The sequence below is a fragment of the Aythya ferina genome, assembly GCF_964211825.1.
Source record: "Aythya ferina genome assembly, contig: HAP1_SCAFFOLD_36, whole genome shotgun sequence".
Taxonomy (NCBI): domain Eukaryota; kingdom Metazoa; phylum Chordata; class Aves; order Anseriformes; family Anatidae; genus Aythya; species Aythya ferina.
In genome coordinates this window covers 821,292-835,687 of record NW_028181462.1, presented here as the reverse complement: position 1 = coordinate 835,687, position 14,396 = coordinate 821,292, and the positions used below count along the sequence as shown (strand labels likewise).

At 40.0% G+C, this 14,396-nt stretch overlaps 1 protein-coding gene across 1 annotated transcript in view; it reads right to left on the bottom strand.

Moving 5' to 3' along the window:
- LOC311428197 (ATPase family AAA domain-containing protein 2-like) overlaps positions 1–14,396 on the bottom strand; it is a 43,360-nt gene that overhangs the window by 2,111 nt on the left and 26,853 nt on the right. The window contains exons 8-15 of the mRNA XM_084539733.1: positions 8,908–9,067; positions 7,948–8,038; positions 7,206–7,520; positions 6,145–6,271; positions 4,965–5,148; positions 779–842; positions 310–423; positions 64–213 (exon numbers count right to left, since the gene is read on the bottom strand). Coding sequence (XP_084395859.1) covers positions 64–213; positions 310–423; positions 779–842; positions 4,965–5,148; positions 6,145–6,271; positions 7,206–7,520; positions 7,948–8,038; positions 8,908–9,067 — 1,205 coding nt within the window. The remainder of the gene's footprint in view (positions 1–63; positions 214–309; positions 424–778; positions 843–4,964; positions 5,149–6,144; positions 6,272–7,205; positions 7,521–7,947; positions 8,039–8,907; positions 9,068–14,396) is intronic.

Below are 14,396 nucleotides of genomic sequence, written 5' to 3'. Positions count from 1 at the left end.
TGTTGCGCCTCAAGAACAGAGAAGGTATGAATGACAAGAGCAGCTGAATAAAATGCAACTTGCCATTAGAAATGGGTGTACTGGCATCTACAGGTGCCGCTGGCATCTCCTCATTTTCATTACTCTCTTCATCTGGTTTCTCGTCTTCAGTAGCAGGGTTCTGCTGTGGTGACTTGGAGTTGTCGCATGGAGCACACGCTGCAGAGGTGCGACCTTGCAAGAAAGAATAGATACCAAAGATCTTCGTCGTGCATTTTCAGTTACAAATGCAGAGACAAGTCTTCAAATCCTTAGCGTTAAAGCACGTACCTCTTTTCTCACGAGATTCTTTAATTTGTTCACAAAGTCGTCCAAACTCTGTATCCATTTCGTTCCTCACCATTGAATATGCAGTGTCTTGCAAAACATAGGCGCTGTGACGATCTGAAATTTTACAGACTTTAACTGAATGTTGTCTACCAACCAATGAAACTGTTTTGATCACAGAAGAAAATTGCATTCTTCATAGGTTGGTTCCGAAAGCTTATCTCAGTGAATATTTTCAGCATAACAACATCGAAGTTAATTAAAACAAAAGCACAAGTTCCTTGGGAACACTTATATCACAATTCCATGACCAAGTAGCAAAATGATAAAATATTTACAATGTGGTAAGAGATGTTCTCTGTGGACGTCCAAAATCATCTAATCCATCCAAAGTCTATTGTCCGCACACAGCATTTATCCATCTATATGTTTGACAGATTTTTTAAACTAGGGCTAAAAAGCACATCCTCACCTGTAGATCTTTGATCCGGGTAGTACTCTAAGGCATTGTTACAGATTAGATCGATGTCCTTCAGCTAGTCTCCGGCAGCGAGGTACTGGCGCGAGTCAATTTGAGTCAGAACTGTTGAAAGATCCATCGGCTCTTTAATCCTTGTGGCATAGTCAGGTACCTGCAGATCAAATACAAGCATTCAGAGGTTTTCTTAACCTTGCACACTGTCTACCAAAATTATTCTGAAGACTTTAAATAAACGACTTCCTAAAAACTCTGAACATTTGCGATGCATCAGAAGATGCTGAAATTAACCAGTTTGCTTCTCAGAAATGGAAGGGCTTTTTCATTTTTCATTAGAGCGGCCACGAGAGGACAACAAGAAGTAGGGAGGTCAGAAGCACGTGCATGGTAGAGAAGAAACACTGAGGGTGGGAGATTCATTTCACTTTGCTTCAGAAAATCACAACAGTGAAAGCTGAGCAAGCCATCCAGCATTCTCTTTGTTGTCGACATTGAGGAAAAGGTGCATGAATTGCACCTGTGAAGTACCTATTGCAGGCATCTACTTTAGAATGAGATAACCGGGCCCTGAGGTGCTCATTTCTTCCCTCAGACCAGAAGAGGAGCCTAATGACCAGTTCAGATGAGGACATATGTATCTGTCTAGATTTTTCACAGCTCAAGAACCTAGGAGAAAAGGGGAAGAAAAGCAAGTGGATGCCCACATCAAGAGGACTTTGCTGATCCGCAGGTATATTCAAGTTACATCTGTCTTTGAAATATACGCCCCTAGTTTAGGCTTATCTCATAAATTAAGGAGAAAAAGGCATCTAAGCAGCCAATTGGAGGAAAAAGAAAACACACTGCACTTATGGTTGATTCCTATTGAGGAGTTCCAGATGAAACAGAGAACAGGATCTCAAAACTTATTTTTACAAACTGCTGCTCCTATTCCTGTTCCCACAGGAACTGACAGTCCAAGAAAGGGCTTCAGACTTCACTCAAGTAGTCCTGTAAATACTGTTTGTAATTATAAGGAAAGATCTCTGTGCTTTTCAGTGCTGTGACACGCCTACGTATCAAAGCCTTTTCACGAGCAAACTGTGTTGGCATTTGGACTGGCTTTTTAGAATGAAACCAGGGCTTTCAGCGAATAATCCCATAAGAGACATTTGAGAGTCAGCAGAAGTAAAAGCACTGCCTCTGCTTCTTGCAAAATCCTTACAGTGCAGCCCTAAAAACAAAGTTGAACCTTCCCCAAAACGCTGAGAAATAAGAACAATGAGAAGTTACAGACACACACGGATCAGCACTACTTTACCTTCTGTGGGTCAACGGGCTTTGCAAATTCCCTGAAACGTCTGTCAGTGGCAAGTCTGTGAGTAACGTCCCTCAAGAAAATTCCAAGGTCACGCAAGGTATCCTCCTCTTCCTCCTCCAGCATCCCTACTTCTTCCTCTTGTGGCTTCTGAGGCTCAGCTGGTGGTGCTACAGGCACAACTTCCAATGTCCAATCAACTTCAATTCATCAGGAAAAATTAGCCAATTTACAGTACTCAAATACAAGCATATGACAAATTACTGACAGAAAATGACCACCAAAGCAAAGCCCAACGAGCTAGTAACTTCGATAGGAAAGTTTTAGATGTACTTCTCATATCCTCCTCACCTCTTTTCTTTACAGGAGGCTTAGCCACTTCATTTAGAATTAGGTCCTCAAAAAAAGGCTGCTCTCTCTGCCCTACCAGGCAACTCAATATTGCACACTTCTCCAAAGTCCTTATTAAATAATTTTTGCATCTAAAGCAGAAGGAGGAAAGACATTTCAGATTTAAGGCCACAAAAAACTCATCTTCTATTCCAAAAAGACAAGTACCTTTTCAAATTAAGAATAACCTGAAGAACACAAACTGAAAAAAGTAATCATCCTGGCCTTAAAACGCTACATTTTCACAGGCTGGCACGGCAAATTCAAATATCACCTTTAAGAATCACCTGTAGAATTAAAGCTCGCTGAAGGGATTGTACGCTACACTGATAAAGTAATGGCTTTCACCACATCCAACAGCGCCTCCTTTGTATTTACTTGCCTTGCTGCAGCCTTTACTTAGAACCTTTATGGCTATAGAGGGAAGAGACAGGCTTCAGAAGACAAGTGAGGGCTTTTTGCTGAGTTTTTATTTCTCTACCAAAAGGTGTCTGAAGTAGCTAGTACCTCTACGTCTTCCTCCATTTTCAAGTTCTAGTATTAAAAGGTAGGTGAGGAATTTCACTACTTATTTTAGAAGGAATTTACAGCCTGTACAAAAACTTCTGTGGGAACTCAAGCACTTTCAAAGCAGTTGATAATAAACACGTCTAGGTAAGACCCGTTCTCTTCCCCCAGTGACTGAGACCAAATCATCAGAATGACAACAGCGTGGTCCTGTTTTGGGCACCTTCCCTTAATGTAAACTCTCAGAAGTCAATGAAGTTCTGCACCTACTTTTACTACAGTTTATTTAGGAATACAACTAGAATTTGATTCCAAAGTTACTTTAGCAGAAATTGGAACTCAGCTTTCCAGCTTGGAAAGCTTTGGCCTATATGAAGAAAGAAACTGATTTACTTATTTTTTTTTAATCAAAGTGTTTCAATTCTCTACTAAATTGCATTATTAGCAGTTTACCCAACATAGCATGGAATGGCAGACAGTCAGAAGAAATCTCTTCAGTAAAAACATCCTCTTGTCATTTCAAGCACTGCATATTCTTGACTGATCCACTTTGTAGCCACCAGAATTATTGTATTAATTTATTATTTGCATGTGTGAGAAGGGGGTGAAAGTCACTTGCTTGACTCAGAAAAAAACTTAAGCAGATGCTTTCACAGTATTCTTTTTCTCTAAGCAAATTTTAAGTGATTTGTTAGGGTGCCTGAGTAATAACAGCATGCATTTAAGAAAGCACAGCATTTTGATGCTGAAAGCATTCATAAATTACAAGACACTGAAGAAATAGTAAGGAAAGTATTGACAAATACCTCTTCTGGGAGATCTGAGTGACGTACATCATACGGAGCAAGCAGCAAAACTGGCAAAAATGCTGGAATGTTACGTAGTAGAGTTAGAAAAGTAAGTTTCAAGGCAGGTCCGGCGTTGTCCCACCATAAATGGATATCTGGGACATAAATTGTGCTTGGTGCTGTCTTCTGAGCATTTCAGATCAGCTAGTGAAAAGGAAAGCTTGCGTAAGAAAACTAAAACACGTACAAGAACCTCTTAATACATAGCTACATAGCCATCTGACTGCCCCATGAAATGAAACTACGTGAACAGAGTGGCAAGCATCCTTTCACATAAAGAATTTCTCTGTGCACCCTTTCAGATTATCAGTATTCGGAGAACTCTAGTCAGAAGATGGGAAGGATATATTCAGGCAGTGGCTAGACACCGTAGCTATATGGCCACAGCCACAATCATCGCATAACAAAGAAAGGAAATGTCCCGCTTAAGGGACACATCAGTATTCAGTCGTGTAACATGTCTGTCCTTACTTGTATGGCTCTCAAACGTTTCCACTAAAGATAACAATATTTTAGGTAGTGATGCCAAACAAGAAAATGGATTTCCTGCCTAAAAGTAAAAACACCAAATCTGTTCATTTTTTCTAGTTAAAACCACATCACCGTGCAAATGAAGTGTTTTCTGAATGTTAATGCTTTTATTGCACATACTGCAACAGCACAAGTTGTGTATGTCCGTGCGAAAACAAAATAAACAGAAGCCCCAAACCTTGGTTGCCTTACTAATATAAGTTAGAAGAAGGCTACAAAAAGTAGCCGACATGCAGTCTGATACAGAGCCATCTACTGGGAGCACACAGTCTTAGGAGGCAATGAGAACTACTTTCTGGATCCCAGTGACATGAGCAGCATTTCTTTCCACGAAGAGATGTTTATTAGCAACACCGCCCAGCTTCCTGAGCTGCTAGCAACAGCCTCACTGTAAAATTGCATATGGAAAATGTGGACATGTACAACATCCAGATTGTTTGTGGTGCTGTCTAAAAGAAAAGGGGATTTTCAGACAGAAGCAAACATCCCAGCACATTAAAACAAGTCCTCCTCCATTACCATTGAATTTTGCTCACCTTACTTACAACTCGATTGATCCTTTACATACAGTCAGTGAATCCGATGAGAAGAAAAAGAAAAAAGGTACCTGTCCGCAGATTTCTTCTGGCGGTGCAACGTTTGTAAGCAGAACAGAAAGGTCCAGGGTGTGAACGGGAAACTTCTCCAAAGCGTGCAGCACCGCGGGTGCCACGTAAGAAACCTGGCCGTACCCTTCTTTTCCTACTATTAGCAGACGGGGCTGGCATGATGTTGGTTCACAGAAAGCACTCCTAGAACAAGAGTTAAGAAAACAAGCTTATAAATGAGGTGCTGAATAGACACACAGATGTTCCAAGTAATTTTCCTATAGACTTTCTTTTCCCTCCCCAAATAATCCAAATGGCAGCGCTACATTAAATACATGTAAGATTTCCAGTTAAGTTATTCAGTCATTCCAATTGTTTCACCTTCTTCCCTTTGTTTCATCTTCTTCCCTTGTGTTTCCTATTCTTTACTAAACCAAGACTGCAAATTAATATCCATGCAATCTTGCTTTACTACTAGGAAATAAATTGGTGAGGAGCATTTGTTTCCCCACTACAATCAGGCTGTACCTCTGCTGGCTTAAATCAAAGATGCTAGAGACTTAGCCTTGCTCTAGAGGACAGAAAATCTTCTGGACAGCACAGCAATAGAAATGGAGAAAAATAACTGATCCAGCTGTGACAACATGATCTAACTTTCCAACTGTGGGCTTGCATGACTTCCATCCTAAAATATCACAAGATTAACACAACTTGGTGGCTTAACAAATAAAGACACCATTCAATTTTTTCTCAAGGTGTTTTAACAAGCCATTTCTCAGTTTTCTTTCTGCTACATAATTCACTACTGGTTTAACAATCCTGGAAAACAGAAGGGCAAAAGGTGGCAACACAAACCCATAAAGTTGGGGTATTTTTAGCTAAAAGGACAGACAGCACATTTATGTGGTCTTGAGTCTTTCAAAGAATGCCATGGATTAAGTCAACGTGTTCTGGTAGTCTACGGATCACTTTGGCTTACGAAGAGAAGCCTGGGCTTTTCAATTTGGTCATTCAGAGCAACTTCATTACAACTTTAGTCCCTCCACCCTTTCTTCTTGTGAATACCAAGCACCCCTTCAACACACAAACTTGATGTTGCCCCTTCGTCTACCACTCCTCGCACTTTTAACAGCTGGAACTGTTTACAAAGACTCAGCAGACCTGAGAATTTAAACATAACAGGGATCTATCTTTCTTTACCTGCTGAAACAGAGGCATTTTTTCTCTGGTCTGTCAGGCATTCCATCTTTTAATTCATCTCCAGAAACCAAGGATGCATCGTCATCACTGTCAAACATATCATCTTGTAAAATAGGATTGAAATGCTCTGAAAGGCAAAAGAGGTTTGTTAACTTTCCTGAATAGCCTTTGTCTCTTTCTCTTCCATTAATACAGCTTCTAAATCAGTGCCAAAACCCTTTCTTCATTTGAGAGCACACACTGAAAGCTATTTCCTAGAGTTCAGCCCACCACAGATCTAAGGAGATGGCACAAGGTCCTACAAAGCTCTACTAAGTCCCACTGATGTGTACGTATAAGGTACGCTACTCTTGGTGATTTTTTTCTCCCCCTTAGAATAAAGGAGATTACGAACAATTTCTGCAGTTGCTAAATAGATAAAAAAAAAAAAAAAAAAAAACAACAAGACCATTTCTTTCTGGAGGAGGTTCCCACAATGAAAGCACGGGGATAAAGGATGTGATGGCCACAGAATTCCATTCATCTAGTAAGTATCAATGCTAATTGATCTTACGTGTATAGTACGATCCACAAACATTTAAATTAGGAGACTGGTTAAAAATGACGATAGCTAAAACAATATTTAGCTTAGACCAGTTATACTTGTATCCTGGTCCTGACATTCTTCAGAAAGGAATTAGAAACATTGACCTAGAAATGCTTCCCCTCCAAAGATCTGAGTTTTGATTTTTTAAAGAAAAATAGGTGCCTTATACTTCAAACCTCACGTCAACCTCTACAAATGCTAATTATCTTAGCTGCCGTCAGAAGCAGGATGCTTCAGTAGAGAACGCATCGTCCTTTACTGTGTATTGAGTCATTCAGAGCTTCCATTTGGCATTTCAGTTTCGAATCCACAATAAAACCTATGTGTTGTATTCCAGACTTGCCCAAAAAAAAAGACATGCACATGCAAATAATAAAATTCTACCACCATTACGTCTGAAAGGTTTAAGTTGATTGCACAAACCACAAGTTTTTGCTTTAGCAGAATTATAAAGAAGTGGATGCTGTGGTTACACCTTGCTGTCGGTCCTCCTTTAGTGCAAGCTGTGCATGCGGGAAGATCTTCTGCACAACTTGTAAAATATTCTCTACTGATCTTTGAAAAAGTGGCTTGAAAATGGGTGATAGTGCTTGTACGGGTGAAGCCTTGATCCGGTTTGAAGCTGGAACAACCTTCTTCATAGCCATGAAAAAGTCCTTTGCTTTTATTTTAATAGAATTAACGTCTAGTAGCAACTTCTCCCTACTTGCATAAATCTGAGGATAGCATCGGCGTAGAGAGCACAGCGCAGCTTCAGTACAGAGGGATTTGATATCTGCACCACAGTCTCCTAACAAACAAAAATCAAACGTTACATCAGTCAAGGCCCAGGTTTACAACATGCAACATTTAAAGAATTTGTAAGGCCAAAACCAAACAGCTTAACAGGGAATTCAAAGTGCTACCGCTCTGCAAGGATGTTTCATGTTGCTCACTGCCTGATATCCTGCACTTATGCAGCTGAAGCAGACTCATCATCAAAAACTATACTCTTGAGGAAGATGCCCCAGAACCATTTAATGTTCTCAGACAACAAGAGGAACGACAACAAAGAGTAAATAGATGAAAGCATCTCACTCAGATTGCTATGAAGGCGTGCCAGCTGCCTCGTTGACCAGCTGTGCAACAAGGCACAAGAGCATGGGTACTGCCTGGTACAAGCTAAGGTTCTTTACAACTTGGTCACAAGCAAGAATCCGTTTTGGTTTCAGTCTTACCAATGCATTTCTCAGCTAGTTCATCAAGCAACATGTCCGGTGGCTGAGGGGTCCAGTCACCAGTATGAATCTTGAAAATTTCTTTTCTAGCCTGGAGGCAAAATCATTGCATTTTAGCTTGTCCCAAGTTTTCCTTAAAAATACCAACAAGAAACAAACAAACCAAAAGGCAAACAAACAAACAACAAAAAACAAAACAGTCCTCCCTCAAAACCCCTCATCTACTAATACACTTTTCTTACTTGCTCAACTTTCAAGTATTTTACAGTTATTTAATATACACTCTGCATTGTCAACCACGAAATTGAATATTTCTTAGTTGTTATACTGAACTTTTTCTAGGAACCTACAGTGAAAGAAAAGGCATTTATAGCTTCGATAACAAGTTTCCAAACTACGAGACCTAAGGACCCAGAGGAAAATACTGTAATGAAAAACTTACCCAGAAACATTTCTTTGCTGTCCAAAAAACTTCTCTAAAACTTAGCAAGCTTTCATTGGGACAGTCTCATTACTTCATCACATTTGCTTTCCAGTCAGTAAATTCACAGAAAGCACTTCTGGCACAATGCTTCCAATTGCTACAATTACTATAAAGAAGAAAAGAATTATGACTCAAACTACTACCACCGAGCAGGGGCACAATCAAATGCAAACACGTCCCCTATTCATTCATAAGTGAAGGATTGAGACCAAAAACACAACTTCATGATGAAAACACCCAAGTGCACTAAATAATTAAGCAAACAGGTACAACTTGGGGAATGAAAGGTTTGATTATAGAACTAACTACTTGGTGGTATCATCCTGACCATATATATCCAGTACCAGATTTGCCCTCCATGGAACAACGCAGTGTCTCCACATATCACTCTTTTGTTCAAGTTGTCAATATTTTTTTTTTTTCCTATAAAGTTGGACTTTGCCATGGTAGCACTAACATTGAATTTAAGTTCTCACCTCTTTATTTGGCAAGTTGAAGAGGAAGTGTCTGCTAAAGCGTCCTGGTCTTCGTAAAGCAGGATCTATAGAATCCAGTCTGTTGGTAGCTCCGATTACCACGATCTCCCCTCTGTTATCTATGCCATCCATAAGCATCTGAAGAGTTGAAACAATGGAACAAATAGAAAAATATAAGTTTTACTTACTGGTTCAGTAAATTTTGTTACATTCCACATGACTTTCTTGATGCCGGAATAACCTTCTTCCTAGTGGTCATTCAAAACTGAAAATAATCTCTACGTTAATACAAAAGGAGTACCGCACACTTCTGCTCAGGAAGAAAATCACGGAAAATTTCAACTTTGATTTTAGATGTTGAATTTGTTGCAGTGAGATCTTCCTCATCGCACGATTCTATTTGGATTTAAACCATATTATCTATGGAGAGACCAAGATTAGGACAAGAACAGCGCAGAGTTCAGCATGAAGCCAATCAGGAGCTCAAGTTTGTATTCTTTGTATTCAACTTTATCCTTCTCTTGCTGGAAGGACCTGCTTTTTGAGTCTCCTTCTCTTCACTAGGAGCATGTTCCCTCTTCCTTTGGTAATGCTCTTTCTCAGTGGTTTTCGTCTTGTCCTTTGTATCTTGGCATCTCTCTGTAACAGCTGAGGAGGAAAGGTTTTTAGAGCTACATTCAGTGTCAGACTTGAGAGAGGAAGTATGCCGCAATTTCTCACCAGGCTCACAAGACTCTTTGCTGTACAAAACGGTTTCTTTTGAAATGAGGTCACGTTCTTTTGATCTTCTTGCTTTCTCCTTGTCTCCACTGTCATCACATTGGTACTATGCGAGGTATTCATCGTTCCCAGGAGATTTCGGAGGGTCCATTACACTGCACAAAATAAAATCACATTTCTCACTTCTGCTGAAGGACGTGAATATTAAGAGTAAAACCTTCCAACGTCAAACAAACAAACAAAAACCTCCGGACTACAGGAACCCTCGCAAAGATATGCCATTTAGAAACCTCTCCTGTGATTAGGACACCTTCTTCAGCTCCCAGAGAAAGTGCTTTTTCCCCTCTTGCTTCTGAAGCCATTGCACTAAAAAAGCAAACGCATCTGTCTCCCTCCACATTGATTCAAAGATCGAAGCCGAAATTCCTTTAAGTGGTATATTCTTTATTACAGCGCTGGATGCACGGGGGATCTCTCCTCCTATCGTGCATACCTAAAGCAGAAAGCAGTCTTGAATTTATACAATCAATCTATCAATATTCTACAAGCACCTATGCATATGCATTACCTATCCCCGCCTTCCCTCGCTTCTCATGCTAATTAGCCTTTTGGCACCTTGCGCCTGCGTAGAGCCTTCCAAGAATTGTGGGCAGGGGTCTTTGGGACGTGGGCAGGGGTCTTTGGGAGGAAGACCCCGAGTCTTCCTCACAGTGTACTTTTCACCTTTGGTCAGGAATCTGCTGAATTGGCAGGTTTCTTAATTGCAAGAGCTGGTTGTTGCCAATTCTTCCGTTTGTTGTATCTTTATAATGAATTCCAATGTCCAGTTTTGAGATTTACAATCCTTACGTTTGTTTCTCTGTCTGTCTGCCGCTTCCTTATCATGAGTTTCAGTGTCTTGTTTCGAGATATACAGTCCATGTCTGGGGATTGTCCTTGCCTCCCCAATACCTCCCCAATACCTCCTTAATCAATCCCCCCTTTTCTTTTCCCATGCAAATTCTTTTGCATCAGATACTTTCATTATTTACAGTAACACAACAAAGCAGGCATCTAAACAACATGCACACAAATATTCCTAACACTACTAATGCGATTAGAGCAATGAACACTTGTTTCAACCATTGAAAATTGGGCAACCAGGAGGTTAACTTATTCCATATTTCACTAAAACTCCACGAAAGATCATCTTTACTGATATCATGTAGGATCCTTGTCTGCTTCCATATTTCTTCCAGGTCGGTAGAGATCCTTCCACTCTGATCTACATACATACAACAACTTGTGTTTATTACTGTACAGACTCCCCCTTGAGCAGGCAGTAACAAGTCTAGGGCCATCCGATTTTGTAATACTACCTGTGATAAACTAGATATCTCTTCTTGTTGAGCCTTTATAGCATCCAGAGTTTTGTTTTCTAACTTCTCTATAATTGCAGAAATATTAACTATCGCCTTTTCCAATTCACTCACTCCTAACCATGGGATAAACCATCGAACGAAACTATGAAAAGCAGTGTGTCTCTCTATCAATGGATTGTTAATTTTTCGTCTGATTCTCCGCATATGAGTTCTCAAGTAACCTCGAGGCACTACATCATGTACTGTCATACTGGGGACTACCGCTCCAAGAGTGCAAGTTCCCTTCCAATTCTCAGGCAAGACCTTACGGGCTGTATCATTGCATAGCCAATACCACCCTTTTCCTTCTGGAACCATCCAGCTGGTTGAATTTGCCCAGCCGCTAGTTGTACTAATATCAATTGTTCAATTACAAGATGTCTGATTTCCCACATAAGTAGTATCCGTATTTATACAATCCTGTTTTCCCATACCCTTAGGCGGGTTACACCTTTGTACACATACATAATAGGATTCTAACGGCATGAAGCTACTCACTTCTAGTTCCAAAACTTCTTAATATTTTCGACCCCAAGATGTGTTTTCCCACAAATTAGTCCAAGATAAGTTTGCAGGCATGGGAATCCCGATTAATGATACACCCTTATTCCCATGCTGTGGCAGATGGGTGCATACCCAACAGTTCGTCTTATTAGTTACTTGAGAAATTGTTTGTATTAAGGTCAGGTGTAAGTTCTCATCCCAAGTTGCCCATCCCGAATCCGAGAACCGCATCCCTGCAATCATTAGGATCTGGAAAACCGTAATTTTGTTGGTCCAATTGGAGTGGTGGTCTATATCCTCGCTGGGATCTTCTTCACCCTTGAATTGTGGATCCAAGCTGCTTGCTTCTTAATCTTAATGGCGGTGTGTGTTGTCAGTAACACTTGGTATGGTCCCATCCACTTTCCTTCCATTTTTCCTGTAGGGGTTGTCCTGAAAAAGTCTTTATATATATATAATTCCCGAGCTTAAAGGGGTGGATTGGTTGATCCAACCCTCTAGCCCTGGTCCCTAAAACAAATTTATGTACTTTATTTAATTGTTTCTGAAGTTCAGTTATATAAGCATATAAATATTCTGATCCTAACTGCGTTAGGTCCTCTCCACTAAATAGAAATTGCTATGGCCTTCCATATAAGATTTTGAAGGGACTCAAATTCCCTTTTATTCTAGGTTTAACTCTAATTCCAAGTAATGCTAAAGGGAGGGATTGAGGCCATGACAAATTAGCTTCTTATCCAATTTTAGCTATTTATTGTTTAATTAAATGGTTCATTTTTTCTACCTGTCCACTTGCCTGTGGTCTATAAGGAGTATGCAGTTGCCAATCTATCTTCAGAATCTTACTTATCTGTTCTACCACTTGTGCACAAAAATGTGAAACTCTATCAAAGACATTGCTACTAGAATCCCAAAGCATGGTATTATTTCATTTAACAAGACTTTAACCACTTCTCTTGCTTTGTTTGTTCGACAGGGAAAGGCTTCAGGCCTTCCTGAAAACGTGTCAGTCAGAACCAGTAAATAATGATACCCCCCTTTTCTAGGGAGTTCTGAAAAATCAATTTGCCACTGTTGCCCCGAATAATTTCCTTTACCGATTATTCCAAATTTTATTCTATTCTTGGTATTGGGGTTATTGTGTAAGCAAATGCTACATTGTTGAGTTACTTGTTTTATCATATCGTCCCACTAATGTCTGACTCAGGCTCTTACGCAGTGTGCCAGCTCCCCAATGCGTTTTATTGTGTTCTGTAAGAACTATGGGCCATGTCAAACTAGAGGGTATTACTATGTGGTTATCTTTTAAATATACTCATCCATCTGGTTTCATTTTACCTTTCAAATCTTCAATTAATTTTAAGTCTTCTTTTGTATAATTTGGATATAGTTTGGATTTTACCGTCTGGTATCAAAGACAATGCCTTCACCTCAGTTATTTCAGTTGCCTGCTTAGCCTCTGCCAATCGATTTCCAATTTCAAAATCGGTGTTCCCCTTTTGGTATCCCTGACAATGCATGATAGCTACCTTTTCTGGTTGTTTTACAGCCTCTAACAATTTTAAGATTTCTTCAGCATACTTTGTGTTTTCACTGAGCGGTCAGCAATCCATGTTCTTTCCAAATTGCTCCATGAGCATGTACCATGCCGAATGTATATTTAGAATCTGTCCAAATATTTACCCTTTTTCCCGCTGCCAGTTCCAATACTCTTGTGAGAGCAACTATCTCCGCCTTTTGAGCTTATGTTCCAGGGGGTAAAGGCTTAGACTCGATTACCTGCTGAGTAGTTGTTACAGCATATCCAGCTTTACGTTGTCTTTGCGTAACAAAACTGCTCCCATCCGTGAACCAAGTTTCTTCCGCATCTTCCATGGGCTCCTCCTTAAGGTCTGGTCGGCTGGAATACACAGTCTCTATAGTTTCTAAACAATCGTGAATCACAGGTTGTGCCGGAGCATCACTAAGAAAAGAGGCTAGATTCACAATATTAGTTATCACAATTTCCACGTTGTCCTGTTCTACCAATATTGCTTGATATTTCAAAATCATCAATTCTTGTTTAAGTTGTTTAAAGACTTTTTGTGCTTCTCCAGTCCAGACTAACTTTGACTGGTTAATCTTTATCAATTCACATAGAGGCTTTACCAATAGTCCATAATTATAAATCCAAAGGCGACACCAACCTGTCATTCCTAAAAAGGTTTGTAGCTCCTTTACCATTTGAGGTTCTGGAGTCTGGCAAATGACTTCCTTATGTTCAGTTCCTAGTTCTCGTTGTCCTTCCGAAATTTCAAATCCCAGATAGGTCACACTTTGTTGAGCCAGCTGGACTTTCTGTCAAGAGACTTGATATCCATTTAAACCCAGAAAATTAAGACGACTTATAGTCCATTGAATACAACTCCCTTTAGTCTCAGTAGCTATTAAAAGATCATCTACATATTGTAACAAAGCACCTTCAGTGTCCGGAGGCATCCATGTTTCGAGTTCCCTTGCTAATTGGTTTCCAAAAATAGTGGGGCTATTCTTGAATCCTTGAGGTACTAATGTCCACGTAAGCTGCGTCTTTCTGCCTGAATCGGGATTTTCCCATTCAAAGGCAAATAGGTTTTGGCTTTCTGTGGCTAAGCCTAGGCAGAAGAAGGCATCGTTTAAATCCAGTACGGTAAACCAGACTTGACTATTCTTTAATTTAGTCAGCAAAGTATAAGGGTTTGCCACTACTGGATGTATATCCTCAGTGATTTTATTTATGGCCCTCAAATCCTGAACTAGCCTATAGCTTTTTCATCTGCCTTTTAATTGGCAATATGGGTGTATTGTATTCTGATTCGCATTCAATCGATAATCCATACTGTAAAA